The sequence below is a fragment of the Lepidothrix coronata genome, unplaced genomic scaffold (genome assembly GCF_001604755.1).
Source record: "Lepidothrix coronata isolate B3197 unplaced genomic scaffold, Lepidothrix_coronata-1.0 Scaffold68, whole genome shotgun sequence".
NCBI lineage: Eukaryota > Metazoa > Chordata > Aves > Passeriformes > Pipridae > Lepidothrix > Lepidothrix coronata.
In genome coordinates, this window is record NW_016690248.1 from 4,409,374 (window position 1) to 4,427,966 (window position 18,593).

General features: G+C 38.7%; 1 protein-coding gene across 2 annotated transcripts in view; it reads left to right on the plus strand.

The window, feature by feature from the left end:
• The window catches only part of LOC108499011 (cohesin subunit SA-2-like), a 59,137-nt gene that overhangs the window by 25,733 nt on the left and 14,811 nt on the right, over positions 1 to 18,593 (plus strand). For both annotated transcript variants that reach the window (XM_017818385.1, XM_017818386.1), the window contains 11 exons: positions 568 to 647; positions 8,505 to 8,612; positions 10,514 to 10,619; positions 11,409 to 11,526; positions 11,837 to 11,940; positions 12,387 to 12,479; positions 12,566 to 12,655; positions 13,675 to 13,878; positions 15,439 to 15,515; positions 15,855 to 15,942; positions 16,959 to 17,036. In XM_017818385.1, the coding sequence (XP_017673874.1) occupies positions 568 to 647; positions 8,505 to 8,612; positions 10,514 to 10,619; positions 11,409 to 11,526; positions 11,837 to 11,940; positions 12,387 to 12,479; positions 12,566 to 12,655; positions 13,675 to 13,878; positions 15,439 to 15,515; positions 15,855 to 15,942; positions 16,959 to 17,036 (1,146 nt within the window). The remainder of the gene's footprint in view (positions 1 to 567; positions 648 to 8,504; positions 8,613 to 10,513; positions 10,620 to 11,408; positions 11,527 to 11,836; positions 11,941 to 12,386; positions 12,480 to 12,565; positions 12,656 to 13,674; positions 13,879 to 15,438; positions 15,516 to 15,854; positions 15,943 to 16,958; positions 17,037 to 18,593) is intronic.

Below are 18,593 nucleotides of genomic sequence, written 5' to 3' on the forward strand. Positions count from 1 at the left end.
GAAAATTTCCAGTTTTCTGAGATGTTTGCATGTGTACCAAGTTACAATAGTGTGCATTTTGGAGGTCAGGAATATTGCTGCTATTCCAGGAGGTGCCTTTATGACTTAAGTCCTAATTATCTTTCTAGCAAGGCACTGGCTTCTGTAATGTGTAGGTACAGGCACTTCACTGTTGATGGGAGAAACTGATTATATAATGCTTGTAATTTGAAGCTTACCTTCATTTAACATGCTGAAGTGCCAATAGTAACATCTTAGAAACAAGTTGTCAGTCACTTTTAATTTGTAGACTGTAGTTGATTTCTTGTGAATGCATACATTACATCTATAAAAAATATCATATTACTGCATGATTAATTCAGTTAAAAAATTAACATGCTGTTAATTTTCAGGGGCTGGGGAACTACTTGGTAGTAATCAAGTTGCCTTATGTCTCTTAGGAAATAGCTGCCGAAATAAAAATAAATCTCTGCTGTACTAGCGTAGATGATCTAGCTGTAGCAAAAATACGTGTTTATTGAGAACAAACCATGTTACATCTTTTTATTGTCATTTTACACCCATTAGGATCGAATTGTGTCCATGCCTCTGGACAAGGACCATGAAGTAGCAGTTCAAGCCATGAAACTCTTGATGCTTATGTCACAGTAAATAATTTCTTTTTTAATTTACTGTATTGTTTTAATGGCAACAAGATGTAGATACAATCCTGATGAGTCTTCCTGTAATCAGTTACCTGTTGGGAAACAGTTGCTCCTGTCAGGGTATGAGTTACAGATAAGGTGCCCAAGATGTGGCATTTTCTTTCTGTGGGAAATACCATTGTTAAGAAAACCCCTGTGCTGAGATTCAATCTGAAAACTACATTTTTATGTCTTTACACTTTGTCTTGAAAGGAAATGCCACATTTTCATTTTGGCTTTTCTCAAATAGAGCATTTGCCTCTCTTGGAGGAAGTTCCCCCTGAATACGGGGTCCCCGCCCCATCTTCTGTCTTAGGGTTGCCAGGCCTTGACCAGAAGCTCGGAGAACTCTGCCAGCTTCCCTGTCTCTGCACCTAATGCAGGAGGCCCTGAGCTTTGAGGCTGTTGCTAGAATTTGGACTTTCAGATTCTTGACTCCATGGCAGAGAATCTGGGAGCCATTGAGCCCACAGCAGACTGACCTGCAAGAAATGATGAAGTGTATGACATTTTGGTTTTGCTGAAGTTAAAAACTAACAGAAAAGTTGTTTCCTTGGAAAATCTACCTCCCAGCCATAGATTTGGTAGGATAATGGCAAGCTGGAAGTGTGGGGAAAAATTAGACTTACTCTTACAGAAGTATAAGAATCTTATTCTGATATATCCTTGAGCAGCATGTTTATTTTAGACATGGCTTTATTTGCAAAACATGTGGAGAATAAATTCTCTGTCCCTCTTTTTCAAAGCAAAATGTGAATAAAACCCTCACTCCCGTTTCATTGGTAATACAGCTGAGATGTTGGAAGTCAGTGTCTTTTCTGTCTCTGAGTGTAAGTTGGATTCAGCTGATGCAGATGCTTAACTTCCATGTACAGCATGACACATTGTCCATTAGCCTTGTGGGATTTGCTTCTCCATTTAAGACAGAAGTATTAGTCATTGATAGCTCAGCACGTAAATCTTAATGGACCAATTAATATGGTGTTGCAGGTATTTGCATTAAATTTCAAGTACATTTGTATGTTGAAGTGCTGCTTTATAGTCTACTAGTTTGAGTGGCATTTCTCCAGTCCCCCTTCAACAGGCACATCAGAGCAGCATATGATGCTGTGAACACAATACGCTTTTCTGAAGGTAGGACCGTTGTTTGGGCCTCACTGGTAGTAGCTGTGGTTACATTGTTTCTGTGTTCACAATGTCCATTTTTGCATCCCTTGGTTCCCCGTGGTGTGCTGTTGGAACAAAGCACAATGCTGTGTCCATGTGTAATGTGTCCCTGTGCTAGGAAGAGCAGCTCACCATTGTTGAAGTACAAAGATTCCAAACACCACTCAGGGCTGCTCTTGTTCTGTATCTGAAATAACAAGAGCTATATTGGCACTGCAGCTGTTTATCATCTCTGGCTTTATTATAAGAGATCATATTCTCATTAATGCAAGCTGCAGCTATAAAAGTTTGATCAATGTTTCTTTTTCCCTGAAGCTCTTTTTTCCTAATTTTGCTTAAATATGATTTTCAGTGTGAATAAATGCCTTCTAAAGTTTTCTGAATGACATTTTTCCATCATAAAATGTAGTTTTCCTAAGTAAAATTAATACATTTTGAAATAGTTTTTAATTAGGCTGTATAGAGGCCTAGCAAATACATTCTTTTCTTTCTTTTTGCTCATCTGTTGCATAGCCATCCTCCTGTCTTCCACTGTACCCCCCAGTTACTCTGAGCCCTGCTGATTTGGCTTAATTATTGGAGTGATGGAGGTGGGAACTGGGGACTCAGTAAGCAAATTCAGTGACAGGTCTTCTCTTTGATAAGACTAGTACTGACCAGTCTGTAAAACCTGTGTGAAGAGAATGCAGACAATATAGACAGTCACATGTAGAGGCTTCTTAATAAGAGCCTGCATCAAGATGCTTTTCTAGCAGGGAAAAACTGATGCCTTAGTTCCTACAACAGTGGCAGAAAGGACTTGCTACTGGCATTGCAGAAGCAAAGACATTCAGAGCTATTGTGTTTCAAATAAGTGTGTCTCATAGCTCAAACCCAGTATCTGGATACTGAGCAGTAATGCTGCTTGATACATGCAGTAAAGCATGAAATAGGGTTGGGGACAGCAACTCCCCTGCCTTAGAAGGGACAGTAGAGTAATAAATGACAGCTTGTATAAATGGCATCTCTACTAGTATGCATTGATGTAATTAATTTTTTTGCCATTTCTGTCATGCTGTATTGGCTTCTCTTGTGAATGATTCATCTGCAAATTTGGCAACTGTATTCTAGTGGCCCAACTTGCATTTTCAATGAGATGTGAGAGACCTTTCAGATCAAGTTTCTATTTTTAAAGTTACTGGCAAAAATCTCTGCCTGATAAATTCCCTATATTCGATTTGGAATCATTAAAAAAATGATTGGAACCATTTAAAAAAAATAATATAATGTTAACTGGTCAGGTACTGACCTCTAGAACATGTCTCTAATCTTGGAATAAATATTTTGTTGTTTTATGACGAGAATTGACAAGAAACAAGGCCAGAAATAGCTTTTTCCCCCTATTAGTCCACCGGGTGCTTTTTCTTGGGGAAAATTTACTGTGTCAGTAACTTGCTTTTACAGGCTTCCATAATTGTCTTTTGGGTGAATATAGTAGCAAGACCTCATCACCAATTAACTGTTTTAAGATGTTTCACAATTGCAGCAGAGCTGTGCTCCATGTTTGTTGGTAGCAGGTTTGAGCATCTCTTAACCATCACTTCATTCCAGTCCTGTGGAATATGCTTTGACTACTCTGTGTACTACTGGCCCATAAAATTACTATGCTGGCCTTTATATTCTCTCTTGCTAGCTACAGAGGCAGTGGAAACACCAATCTTTTCAACTCACTTATATGTATTACATTATTAAAAAATATTCCCAGCGCTGATTCAAAACCCTCTTGCTATGCATAAACTTGTGTTTTTTTTTTTCAAATCCATATTTGTATTTTCTTCTTGTCTATCTCTGTGAGCTGAGATTTTTTTTTTTCTTCTTGTTTGTTGCATGTTGTTTCAATTGAATGCCATGTCTTTGGACTAGTAGATTTCTGGGTTTTTTGGGGGCTAGAGGATTTCTGTATTTACAAAGCATGATGCGATCCCAAAACTGAAATGAACATATGAGGTTTAGCATAATAGAAATTATTAATGGTACTGAATTATGCATAATTGTTAGCATTAATGTTGCAAAGAATCTGACAGGGAATAGAACTAGAAAGGAAATAAAGAGGGAGAAAATATGAGTGACAGTGAGAGACCATGGAATGTTACTGAAAACATTGCCTTTTAGGAGGCAAATTAGATTAGTGTGTCTACTGCTAGACAATTCTGTTAATTTTTGTGTGCTTAATTACCTAAAAGAGTAGAGGGATTTTGGAGAAGAGCAGCAAAAGTAATTAGGTAGATGTATGGGGGAAGGTTACAAGTGGTACGGGTAGGAGCACAAATCTACAATTAGCTTGAATATGTAAATAGCATAGGGGAAAATGACTTTGTATTACATTAGTTAAATGTAACTAGAAATTAAACTGAGTTTTAAATGCAAAACACATCGGTCTGTCACAGCATAATCACAGTATATTGCAACAGGCTAATCCTATTGTAAAGTGATGGGAAAGGGCTACTGTTATATTGTAGTAGCAGCCATGTTATCACTTTGCTGATCACCAAAGTGTGTCCTGAAATACCTGCAATGACAGCAGGGGAGTGAGAATGAGATAACAGAACAAATCAGCCAATTTTTCTGCTTAAAATTTTGTTACAGACATTAGAACAGCTTCAACATGTATTTTTGGATGATAGTGCTCGGTGCACAAATACTGTTTTTACAATGTATTGTCAGATTTGGATATTTAACTTGACTTAATTTTAAATGCAAAATGAACTGATTCTTTTGTGATTGAGATGCTATACCTGGGATTGCCAGTGTCCCCATAATGTGTACCAGATCTTTCCCTGCACAGCTTTTAAAAACAAAGAGTAGGGTGGCAAAACTCTGAAAAGCGCATCAGGTGTGTTTTTATTTTACTGTTGTGATTTTAATGGTTTTTCTTGATAGAAGCAACAGTGCTGCCCAAGTCAGGAAACTCCAGCAGTCATGCCTCTTGCAAAATGAAACAAAAAGCAGCAGATATGAAATCTTTCAGCTTGTGCCATATGCAGAACAAAAGCAGGCTGAGTATCCCAACTTCTTCTTTGTGACATGTTCATGCTGAAGTGCAGAGAAAATGGTATGTCATGACATTGGTATGTGGAAGGCCATGCCTGTTTATTTTTAGGCACCTAAACACTTGCAGGAACTTCTGGCTTAACCTTTATATGCTGCTTGGCCTTCTGAGGGCTGTAAATTTGCAGCAGTGTTATTGCTATATTTGAAGTATTCTTTGAACAGCTTATGTATGTAAGAAAGAAAGGCACTCATTTACTGTGGTAGCATTAGTGCGGGTGGTGGCAGATGTAGTCGAGTGCCGCTACTTCCAGAGACTAGTAAAATGCCTAAGCACTCATTTGTATGGAAGTTATGAATATAAACCTCATTGTATCACAGAGAGTAGTGATTGAACAGTATGTGAAAAGTAGTAGTACACACAGGTATTCCTTCCCATTCAAGAAACAAAAAGAGAAAAGGTGCTCAAGTGGTGTCATGAGTGTCTGTCAGTCAGTGCTGCAAAGAAAATGGATTCTTCTCCCCACCTTTGCTTCTGTTCCATTAGGGATTGCTTCCTTTGCAGCCAGAACTATTGCATTTGACCTACATGTGTCTTGAGGAAATAACACTACTGTAGATTAATGTAAATGGGACAAATTCCTAACCTCTTAGAAGACAAAGTCAAAACCAAGGAGGTTGGGATTTCAGAAGTCACAGAATGGCTGAAGTTAGAAGGGTCATCTGGTCCAAACTCCTACTCAAGCAGGCCACCAGGAGCATATTGCTCATGGCTACATCCAGATGGCTTTTGAGTATCTCTGACAGTGATGACTCCACAACCTCCCTGGGCAGCCTGTGACAGTGCTCTGTCACCTTCACAATAGAAACATGTTTCCTGATGTTCGGAGGGAGCCTCCTGTGTTTCAGTTTTTGCCTGTTGCTTCTGCTCCTGGGCATCACTGAGCAGAGCCTGGCTCCATCTTCTTTACTCCCTCCATCAGATATTTACACATATTGATAAAATCCACCTGAGCCTTCTTTTTTGAAACCTAAACAGTCTCAGGTCCCTCAGCCTTTCCTCATAGGAGAGATGCTCCAATCCCTCGATCATCTTTGTGGCCCTTCATTAGTCTCTCTTCAGTATGTCTCTTTTACTGGGGAGCCCAGCACTGAACCTGGCACTCCAGGTGTGGCCTCACCAGTGCTGAGGGTAAGGATCATGTCCCCAGACCTGCTGGTAACACTCTTAATGCAGGCTAGGATACCATTCACCTGCTTTTCATCAAGAGCGCATTGGTGGCTCATGTTCAACTTGGTGTCCACCAGGACTGCCAGGTCCTTTCCTAAGGATAGAAAATTTCTGTGGAAAGGCAGTTACATTAGTACTGTAAAGGCAGAGTCCTCAATTTCTACCTAGAGAGGTGGCAGGCACATTGCTGAACTCTTTGAGCTATCTGAACAATTTAAGCAAAGAATTCTTTTAAAATAGAGACATTCAAGTATTGCATTCACTGTTTCCATAAATGTGCTAAGAAGAGAAAACCTGAAATATAAAGAATATAAAAATTCAAATATAAAAAATGTGTACATTTGTCTGGCATGTTCATACAGGAAATTCCATTTAAGCATAGGGAAGAAGTTTTTCATTGTGGCAGTGGTCCAATATTGAATCAAGTTGCCAGAGATATGGAGTCTCTGACTTCATAGATATTCAAAACCTGATTGGATACAACCCTCATCAACTTGCTCTGGCTGATCCTCTTCTGAGCAGGGCGTTGGACTAGGTGATCTGTAGAGGTGCTGTCCATCCTCAGCTGTTCTGTGATTCTGTGTTGGCTCAATCTAGATCGCAGTATATTTGTATAGAAATTTCTTCTTTTCCAAGCTATCCACAGTTTTTAAAAAAAAAATATTGAGAGAAAATGGCAAAGACATCCTCATGGAAATCAGTGGTTTAAAAGAATTAAATAATAGATTGACATTGAAAAGAACGAAAGAAATGTTGTCAGACTGCTGGTTTATTTCTGTAAATTCCCCATAGTCTTCTAATATAAAGACTTGATATATAATGTATTTTTATTCCTGTAAGTGCTCTTTGTTGTCATTCTTTGTTTTACTCTCACTTGTTAAACTTGTAGAAGTTTAATACATTTGATCATTCATAGGTTCACAGGACACACCAATGTTTATTCATATATTCTAATGCACCATTTTACCTCTTTCAATTTCTTACTGTTTAACATTAATAAACACATTTTTTACTCATTTCCCCAGTTTTGTAGATGGTTGAATGAGTAGCATAAATATTTTCCTTTATGTGATTTCATGAAATGTGTACTCAGAGCACTTTCTATATGTCCTATTACTGCAAATATATGCTGAAGGGAATTTCATGTTCAAGGAGTCCACCAAAACCTGCCTGAAGTACATAAGGGAGCTTTTCTTTTTGGTTGAGGGCAAGCATTATCCTGTAATATTGATCCGTCAGTTCTGGAGACATACCATTAGCACTTTTATTTGAAGACCTTTTTAATGGGTGCTCCAGTGATACTCTCACCTAATGTGAGCTCAGTTTTTTTCAGTCAGGTTGAAGGATGTTTTGGGACTTTATGACTTGTAAGGATACTAAGGGATGTAATGGGTTGAAGACAAATGGGAGAGTGTAGGAAGGACTGCTGATTGTTTTTAGACATCAGTCCTAGCAAATGAAGAGCATGAATCTTCAGTTGTAAAGGGGGGTATTGGACCACAGGTGGAGTTGGTTTTGAACTGTTACTACTTGAGAATTGAATGCAGTGGTAAATAAAACCCCTTTCCTCTCACCTGGGTGTAGTAAGTGTAAGGATCTCATGTTGCTGTTTCATTCTCTGAAGTAGCTTAATCCAATGACATTACTGTGGCTGTAAGAAGCAGATACTTTGAAACTGTAATCCTTGCTTTGGGCTTCACTCCTCTGGTATCTCTTTGTCAGGTTATTCAGCCTTGATGCTTCAGTTTCTTTTTTTGTAAAAGTTTGAAATTAATACCTTTTCTACCTCATAGAGTGTTCTAGGTTTACTAGTTGGCACGTAGTGTTCTCAAGATGTGTAGCTGAATGAAAGAATTTGTGACATTTGAGTGTTTGTGTTTGTGCAGAGAGGTCACAGTCATAAGCATGCTCTCAAGAATGTTTTGATTTTTTTTACATGTGTCTCTGTACAAGCCTAATGTAATAGAATATAGGTTTTAAAATACTGTAATAATAATTTAAAAATAATTTGTACTGCTAAATGAAGGCTTTGTATTTTTTCTTATTTTCTATGGTGAACATCTGAGCACAAAGGCATGATTTTCCTGTTTTATTACTATTGCTCTTTTTACTGTGACCCCTGATCAACTGTAATTATGCTTTAAATTGATGTTCCTGTCCATGCAGTGGGCCTGATTTGTCATGGCTTGCACAGACCTCTCTTTCTATACACAGTGAGTAAAAGAAAGCTGCCAATTTTGTTTGAGAGCATTTTTAGAAATGCCCTTCAAAAACGTAGCATTGTAAACAAGTGACATGGCTATGGACAATCAGGTCTAGTAAAAGCTGGACGTAGCATTCATACTATTCTTTGCAGATAAACCTGAACTATAACTTCCGTTGTTATTTTTGCCTAGGAACTGTGAGAATGTGTTATCAGCTGAAGACTGTGAAATGTTATACCAGTTTGTTTATACCACACACCGTCCACTTGCAGTAGCAGCTGGGGAATTCCTTTATAAAAGGTATCTCTGCCTGCCTACTTCTTGCATGTTCTCATTTGTTTCGGAATTAAGGTGGATTTATTTAAGGGGGACATTAAGCATTCATTTTACTGCTGAAAGTGCTGAATCAGAAGAAAAAAGCTGTCTGGGGGTAATTGCATGTTTCCGTGCACAGCCCTGGCACAATAGCATGAGAAAAGCAGCAAGACTAACATGGAGAATATGAAACTACTAACTGATCCACAAATGCCATACTATGTTGAGAGCATGCCCTCTTTCTTTCCACTTTCTTTTCTTGTTGCTTTGCTTCTTACAAACTAATCTGTCACCTGATATCTGTGGTTTTCCACAGCTTTGGTGATTAATCACAAAAATGGCCTCCTCCCTTTGGAAGTTGCCTTATACTTTGAATAATGAGAGAGGCAGCAGATTAAAAAGCCCTCCCAATTTTCTGTCAGTTTAATGAAGTACAGGGTTTATCTTCCCCAGGAGTAACTCTTATAAATGGGCAACAATGGTTGCATGAAATGAATGGAGTTGGTGAGCTAAAAGAGAAGAGATAAATATTCTGACTCTACAGCTGAGAGAAATAATTTTGCCTTACAAAAAGGATTTAAAAAAAATATTATGGCAAGAATTTTGTGGGGAAAAATTCAGAAATAATAATTGTGTTTCCACACATGCACAATCCCCTCCTAGTTGGCTTTTCCTGTCTAGCTGAATTGTTGACATTCTTGAGTTTGTGGAGCCAAGTCCAGCAGAAAGACAAATGGAGATAAATTTCTGTTTTGACAAGTCTGCTCTCACATCTGCTAGACTTAGTCTTTTGTGTTGGTCCTAATATTCTCTCATAAATCAGGTGTTTTTCATCTCAGAACTCTGCTGCTTTTTATCATCAAAGTGATTTGCCCTAATAACTTTACTTCTCAGCTGGCCAGTGCAGTTTGGTCACCTTGACCCTGTAAACCTCATCCTTGCGTTTGTTTGCCCAGTTCTTCTCTCCAGCACTTCTACCAGTATAGAAATGTTCATTCTAGTGTCCTAGAGATGTTAGTGACACTCTCCTTTCCCCTGGTCATACTGTTTAAAGTGTTAGTGTAAATGCTTATGCTTTCCACCCCCACTGCCCCTACTTCTTGGTTTGCACAAAATCTCCTCAATGTCTGCATATTTTAACTTAGGTTACTTAGTTGGCATAAATTATACCAGCAGAAACACTTCCTGAAAGTATAAGCTTTTACTGATGTTTAATAATGTGGTCCAGCTCTTAAATCCAAGACTTTTGGGCCTTGCAGTAATCTGGGGGGTTGGCTTTCCTGTAGTTATTTTGGGATTAGCACTTTTCACGAGCAGCACAGTCACAGCCATTGTGGAGAAAGGGGGAAATGGAAATTGAAGTGTCATACTGTGCTTCATACTGCAGACAGAAAAGGAAGAACAGATTTTCCACTATATTTATGAATATAGTGGAATAAATACAAGATACTGTGCTTTCTTTAAGAAGGTGCAGTTCCAAGATGTACTGTGATGTGAATAATGGCTGTATAGTAATATCTCATCTCTGTTGCTAAGGTTTAAATTTGACCTGGAGCAAACCCCTTTTCAAGCATGAGCAAATGCCTACCTTGTTATATGATCAGTTCTGTGGAATCTGCATCTATTGTCCAGAAAGTTGGCAGGGTACCTGTGAAATTATCAGAAATAGTCTCTGCATCCACAAGGATAGCAGATCTCTCATAATGGAAAACTATCTACTCTCTTTTCCTTTCATCTGGTAAAAAAGTCTAATATTATTTGGGGTAAATAAGTAGACACTTAGGAGGAATACAGTTTGTGGGATCTTGACAGAATTAGTGTTACATTGCCAAATGAGTATAAGGAGAGTGTGGCAGAACTGGACTGACCTCCTTTTCTGTTGGCAGGCTGCTTATTTCTGAGGGAGGTGAAGTTCAGCCCAAAGGAGGAAGAGAGTTTGGGGCAAGTACTGACCAGTTGAAAAGATTAATACACTTTTTCCTGGAGAGTGAGGTGAGGAGAATAGACCCTGCAGTAAGCATTTGAAATCCAGCATTGCATATTAAATTAAGTATTGGCTTCCTTTTGAAAGCAATTTCTGGTGGTGAGCTCTGAAATGTTTGGTGTTTGGAATGTTTTTTCTCTCTAGGTTAAGTTTTTAATTAAGACATTTCTGTTCTGTATTAAAACTAATTTACAACTATGCTAATGGAGAGAATCAGTGCTGAAGCAGTTTCTGAAAACAATCTGAAAGACCAATGCCACTGAGTGAGGGTTTTTTGATCTATGTCCATGTCTTTCTGCAGGTGTGTATGCCTTATTGTACCATGACTTCATGCTCCATTATCAACTTATGTGCTGTATTTCACTATTTACCTTTTGCAGTGGTGCAGGCCTGTGTCTGGCCAAAGTGTCTCGGGCATAGCAGTTTTGAATTTTTCTGCAAAGAATTTAATCGATAACTCGTTTCTAGTCCTATGACTTGGTTTTTAGGTATTATGATCAGCAATATAAGAGCAATACAGAAACTAGTTTTAAGGAGATTACTTAAAAGGTATCCTAGAAAGAGAAAATATTTTTTCCCGCTTTTCCTGCTTTTTTTCCCCCACTTTCCTTCTTTGTATCAGATTGAAGACATGTTTAAATATTGATTAACCTCAAACAAAATATGTTAGAATAGTCTGTGTGAATATATGTGTGAATGACAAAGCTTTGTCATTGGAAAAAGGGAGAGGAACATATGAAACTGTATTTCTTTTGTTGATGTGTTTACTTCTGTAAGCTTATGTTTTTAATCCCTAGCTACACAAACACGTTGCATACCTTATAGACAGCTTATGGGACTGGGCAGGCAAATTTCTGAAGGACTGGGAGTGCATGACAACTCTTCTATTAAAAAATGCTGAAGAAGATGGAGAAGGTGGGTAAGCAGAGAGCTTTGTTGTTTCTGAATGAATCTCTCCATACTGTTTTTTGAACCTTGCCTTAGCTAGTTTAGGATCATTTCATATTGCTGTACCATTTGATCCCAAATTGTGGCCCCCAGGTGTCACAAAAGCAGATGCAACTCAATGCATTGCCAATGTAATATTTATCTCAACACATTTGTTTTATTCAGTATTCTGTATTTATGTAATGTTAGTTTAGAAACAATTGCTCAGATAAATGAGTAGGCTGCTGCTTCATCTTAATTTTTATTTTCTGTGATGCTGAGACTGATTTACTTACAGCACTGAGCGATGCCGAGGAAAGTGCTCTCATTGAAATTATCCTTGCAACGGTTAGAGAAGCAGCTGAAGGTCATCCTCCAGTGGGCAGAGGTGCAGCCAAAAAAGTCAGTGCATCTTAGTCTTATTTATTCTCCTGTAATCACACTCTCTTTGCCTTATGATCTTTGCCAGATAGCATGTTCCTAGTTGGAGATGCATCTTAGGAAATAAAATGGTGTATTTTTGTGAAATGACGCAGTGTCTTTTGACCTCTAGATCTTATTAGAAGTGGATGTTGAAGGATATGAGCATTAGAGGAAAGCCACTTGAAGCTTGTTATTGACAAATGATGAGCATTTTATCCATGAGATATAGCTGTACAACGATTTGCATCTATTTTAAGGTTAACAAACAAAAAAAAATAAAGCATCTGGTTTTCTCCATGGAAAAGTATCTTTATCTTAGCTTGATATTCTTGAGACAATGCCATATGAGTTAACCTTGGGTTAAATGTAAAATTCTACTCAAATCTCAGAGATTTTGTAATTGAAACAAAATGGTTTATTTGCAGATTCTGTCAGTAAAAGAGAAGAAAATACAATTGGAAGATTGTACCAAAATTACTGAACACTTTATTATGGTGCTTCCTCAGCTCTTGGCAAAGGTAACTAACAGCTGCTCTGTGAATGCATGTTAAATATTTCATTAAAATTCCTGCAGTATACTCATATCCTGTTTTTTTCTCTGCAGTATTCAACAGATGCACAAAAAGTGGCAAATCTTCTGCAGATTCCTCAGTATTATGATTTAGATGTTTACAGTACAGGACATCAAGAGAAGGTGAATAGCAATTGGGGTAATTGGTTCACGTGGAATGTGCTAAATTTATGTGGCAATGTCGAGAGTTTAGTGGGATTCGGAACAAGTAGGAGATGGTTGAAATACAAAGAAATGTCTCATACCATAGGGGAAATGTTCTTATTCAGGCTTTAGTTTTTTATTTGAGGCTGTCAAAGAAAAGCCATGGTGCTTGTCAGTTCTGATATGCTGTGACTGGCTCTGGTGGGTGGTGGTTTGTGGTTTCGTGTGGTAGGCCCGGCACTGGGTTTTTTCATTGCTGGGTGGAGAGAGGGTGGGTTATGCTGTGTGTCTAAGTTGGTGTCTCCCAGGAGTTTACTATAGAATAGATTTCATTCTCCTTGAAGGCTGACTCCCAGCTGCTGGGGGATGACAGTAACTGAAAGATAAGAATGGAGATAGTATATCTGCTGATGGGAAAGGCATGGTCAGAAATGGATAGATGAAATCTTTGAAATAGCTTAATGTATTCTTAAACAGGAATGTTTACAGGGAGGTAATGTTAGGCAAACACGCCTAGGTTAATTTCAGCACGAACTGTTAGCTGGAAGAGAGAGAGTCAGCAGAACAGCAGAAGTTACCTCCTCTCCCTGGGAGTGAAGACCCCAGTTGCTGACATGATCCGAAACATTCTCCATCCTCCACTGCTAAGGGAGACAACTTTCATTGTTTGGAGACACACCTGTTCTTTGGAAAGGCATACTTTATTCCCTGCCCTTTTTCTTCATGTAGTGTTAAACACATATTGCTGAAGTAGCATATAAAGCAGTTGCTTCATTCTTTAGGAAGATCTAGAGACATAATAATGAAAAAGAACTATAAACACAGAAAAAAAAAGTTGTATCCTCTAATCCTGCCCCTCTGCTCCTTAGACTGGCATTTGGTTATAAGACTGCATCTTGGTTATATGACCTACAGGGATATATGGGCTTAGTGAAATGATTTAAAGCATAAGTGGATTTCTGTACAATTTACCTACAATACCCTTTTATTACCTGCAGCATTTGGATGCTTTGCTGAGAGAGGTAAAAGACATTGTGGCCAAACACTCTGACATGTCTGTCCTCGAGGCTTCCTCCAGGACTTATTATATCCTCTGCAGTGAAGAAATTGGCATTTATAGCCAGGTGGATTGTGCTCGAACTCAACTGATAGATGAGTTGATGGAACAGCTTAACCAGCTACTAGATGGCTTCTGGCAAAAGGTGAGTGTGACTCACTGTGGAGGTAACCAGACTGTTTCATTATGAAAAAAAAAAAAAGGGAGACAAAAAAATAAAGGGGGTTACGGAACTGTTCTCTGCCTGCTATTTCTGCTTGAAGGGAGCAGAACTTTGAAAGATGGGTTTGCACCTCTGGAAAGATTGGTTGTTCATATTTTAATGAAGCAGATATATTTTTGCGGGAATAGAGTGAGGAAAGTTATAAACAAAGTAGTCCACACCAGGAACAGGGCATTTTATGTCTTTTGGTAAGCTTTTATTGGACACTGATATTGTAAATTGTGTCAAGCCAAAAAATCCCCTAACCTCAGATTGGAACTATTTTGTTGATCTGTGTCAGTGTGGGATAATGTGTACTTAGGAGAAACAAAATAAGTTCCAGACCAAATATTCTGGACCTAAGCTCTATAGTTGCTTTATAATTACTCTAATACTGTGCCAAAGAAACTATGGCAAGATCAGCTACTAAGTGCTGTGTATCTATAGTGATGAGACTGTTCCCAAAAGGGTGTGTTTCTGTACTTCTATATATTTGACTGTACACAAGATGCCCTTTGTACTGTCACTTTGGCTGTATGGGGGAACAAAAAGTAAACAGCAGTCTGTAGTGCAGATTTCATAGCTTTGGGGGTCTTTGAAATAATGACTTTCCCCTTGAAGGAGGATTGCAGAGTCTCCCTCAAAGTTTTTCATTAGGTCTAAAAAGCAGAAACAGCTGGTGGTGATATGAATAGCTTGCTGGCTGAACTGAACAACAGAAGCCTGCAGCTGATCTGATCAACTGTGCCGTCATGAACAGGTGTCATGCCATGGTATGAGAGTTAACACTGGCAGGTTTTTATTGGACACTGGGATATTGTAAAATGTGTCAAGCCAAAAAATCCCCTAACCTCAGATTGGATTAATTTTATTGGCCTTAAATAGAGATCTATGTCAATGTGGTAGAATGTGTACTTATGAGAAACAAGATAAGTGCTAGACCAGGGATTCTTCAACTCCCCCGTAGCGTGATCCATATCTAAATAAAGAGATTTTTCTCCTGGAACCCCTCCCTTCTAATTCCTGGTTGTATATATCGTCCCCCAGAATCACATAGTATACTTGTGGAAACTACAGCAATTGCATCCATGGGAAAGTATTTCATATATTTTTAGCTATCTTTGAATGTGATCTAGCAGCTGGAAGCAAGGAAGGTCAGCACCATGTGAACAGTTAGCTTTCTAGAGATCCTTAATAACTGTGTGAAGGACCATGTTAACCTAATTGCTAGTTTTTACTCTGTGTTAGCAATACTGCAGTCTAGGGAGGCTTCCATGGGGTTATTAATGACAGAGATGTTTCCTTATAGAAAATTTCTGTGCGGTTATATTGTTTTGTTTTTACTGTAGAGGAAGACATGAGTAAGGTGGTTAAAGGTGAAGGTACATGGGAGGGCTGGAGGAGAGTGATTCAAGCTTGTGGGTTGGTTGGGAAGAGAACATAGTAGTGCCCTTTCCTTTCTCTGGCTAATTGCTTTGTCTTTCCCAAACTTTCATGATTTAGGAAGGAGAATTTTGTATGGATGCAGGAGCAATTTCCTGGATGAACTCTGCTTTGAGAAGAGTAGCAGCTTTTCATAAGTGAGATGTTTATTTACACAATTTACATTCCCATATACTTAAAATGTTGACCTTACACATGCAAACTGAGAATTGCTTTTTGGGTTTAATAGGTTTTTTTGCATAGGAATGAAACGCTCTGTTTCTGCAAAGAGAAGTCTAATGTTGAGTGTGAATACTCAAGGTTGCGGTGTTAGATCATGAAAACATACTTTTCCACCCTTATATTTAATATTTAGTTGTTTAATGTTATTATTCTACATCATCTGAAGTCGAAAATAGGATACATTTAACCTGTTTGGTCAGGCAAGACTCCATTTCTTGCTTAGTGTATCATTATAATTAGTTTTTCACTTACAGTGCCCATGATCTCACCAAATGGAATCTGTATGACAAGACTTTAAGGTTCCTGGTGTTTGAAATGGAACATGGGAGTTTGCCTGTTCTGGTGAGTTGTTAATATTTAACAATGAAAGAGGTTTTTCTTGATGAAAGCACAAAAAATTAGAAAATATTAAATAATCTTATATATCAATGTCCTATGAGGCAGGAAGATACTGTTTCCATTTCTCAATCCTGGACACTGAGGCTGTCTTTGGTATAACATTATTGTGATCTGTAAATTCATGCCTTTATATTAATTTATTTTGAAGATTGTCCAGAACTGTGATAATCATCTGGCATCTGGATTGATCTTTTGTCATGTTCAGTATTTCTAATGATTGCACTGTTTCATTTTCAGTACATATGGAATTGTTGGGACTGTGAGGACCCCTTTTTAGATTGCATGTAACCAGAAATTGGAATACTTTGGACCTGTTGCTTACATGTTGACTCTTGGTGTAGTGGTTTGTAATTACCAATTGTCTCAATGGCAGCCTTTTGGTTGTCTGATTGCCTCAACTCAAGCGTTGTCTGTGCCAAGATGGAGTTCTTTATTCTAGGATTACAAGGTGAAATACTCTAGGAGTTCTCTCCCTGTTTTCAGGAGAGAAATGGAAGGGTTTTTTGGGAAAAGGTGAAATTTAGTTGAGTAGAGAGAGCCTGCAGCCAGTAGGTAGGGTGGATTCCTTTAGATGGAGCATTGGAGCACCAAGATTTGGCTTTGCTCAGAATTGCTCTCTGGAGTAGTCCTGCCTTTCATCAAAGACTGCAGAGAAATCATGAGAAGCTAAGCTGAAGTTAACCTCTGTGAACACACTTTTGGTACGTGGGTTACTTTCCTTGAACTCATCAAGATGTCAAAGAAGTTCTGAAGAAGCAGCACCTTAGTAATGAAGTGTCTCAGGGGGCAGTGTTTGCTTGTATGTAAACCTATTATGTTAATTTTAAGGGACTAAGTACAGTTGAGAAATGGTTGTGCAAGCAGCATGCAGAATGTCAGGGTTGAATGCTTTGTTTAGTCCTAAACATTTTGCTGTTGAGCCTTTCATGTAAATAAAGGACATGTGTTTTTATTTTCAGATTATCCTGCCAGCTCTCCAGTGCACTTATTTTTCTCTCCTGTGGCAGCTATCTGCAGTTTCAGAAAATTCTACCAAGGTTGGCTGCTCACCTAACTTTGAAACCCAGTGTTGTGCTTCTGGAAGTTTAAGTTACTTTTCCTGTTCTCAGATTGCCAGAAAAAAACAGGCTTTATAAGAAGATAATTTGTGTGTTTTCTTGAGGAAACCAAATTGTGTTTATGCTTTTTCAGTCCGCAGGAGAATAAGTGAACAATGGTTTACCTCTTTTTTTACTACAAAACATGTGCATTGAATTCCAGGGGCTTGATGGAGATAAAGAACTTGTTTCACTGCCAAACAGTTTGTTGTTTTCTTGTTTTAAGCAACAAAGAATATTCAGTGAAAACTCCACAAAGTCCTGTTGCTTTTTTTTTTTTTTTTTTTTTTTTTTTGCTTCTTTTAATTTACATATTTCTGGCAGAAGGTTGAGGAAAGGGGTAATTTTTCTCCTCAGCTGACAATTTACTTTTGTAATTGATTTTATAAAGTGCCAAGCTCTGGCAGGTATTTCAGAAGACAGTCTAGCTTAAGACACCAAAAAGGAAAACTCTGTTATGCATTGGTTCACTTGTGAATATGTACCTATGGGACTGCTCTTCATGGTGATTTCTGACTACACTGAGTGCTGCTCCTTCTGCCATTCTGTCCCCTTCCCTGGTGCTCCTGTGCATATACAGGACAGGACGCTGACATGGACATGTGTTTTGTGTGAGAAATGCTAGCTGGGAGATTACCCATTTGGCGACTGATTCACTGTCTATTCCTGTCCCATTCCATTCCTGTGTGGATGTCCACATCTCTCACTGCTCTAGTATGTTCTGACTTTCACTCCAGACACAGTTAGCTTAACTGGTAATGGGGCAGCACATTTTTTAATTTGGCCTTTCATACGGGAGCAGATTTTGATTGGAAGCACCATGTGACAGCCCACTCTGCAGGGCCAAGTCTGGATGTTGCCCAAAACCCAACCATTTCCTGAACAGCAGCTCTAGGACTGTTACTTCCCCCTCGCTCCTCCCCCAGCAGTGTTAAGGCAATGTATAGCCCCTCCCCTGGTTCTCCTCAGCATGTCCTGGGATGGATCCCCTTTCTTATAAATGTACAGTTGCATAGCATGAAAGCCAGCCCTCTTGTAAGGGCATTCCTCTTACATTGAGAACTCAAAGCTCAGTGTAGTGCAGCTGGGACCTGGTGGAGGATCAGAAAGTCTTTTGTGTGGCTCTAGGCAAACAGTCTCTCATGCTCAATTCAGCTTAGCAAACAGAGGTGTCTGAAGTTTCTGAGTGCCAAAGTTAAACTCCATTCCCTCTGTAGTCAATAGAGAGGGGGAGAAAAGCAACTCCAGAAGGCAATGAACACTGAAAATTAGGTGGGATAGACCTGACTCTACTTCCATTGTTACCACTGCTTTAAAAGGATAAGATGAAGTGAATAAGGGAATATGTGCTGCCCACCCTACAGATTGAGAAACAAAGAGTTTGTGACCTGCTGAATACCACTGGCTTCAGCAAGTGTGACAGATGCAGTTGTTCATAGCTAGTAAGATGTTGTACCATGAGATGTCAGCTTCTTTCATAATGTTATCAACTGTGCT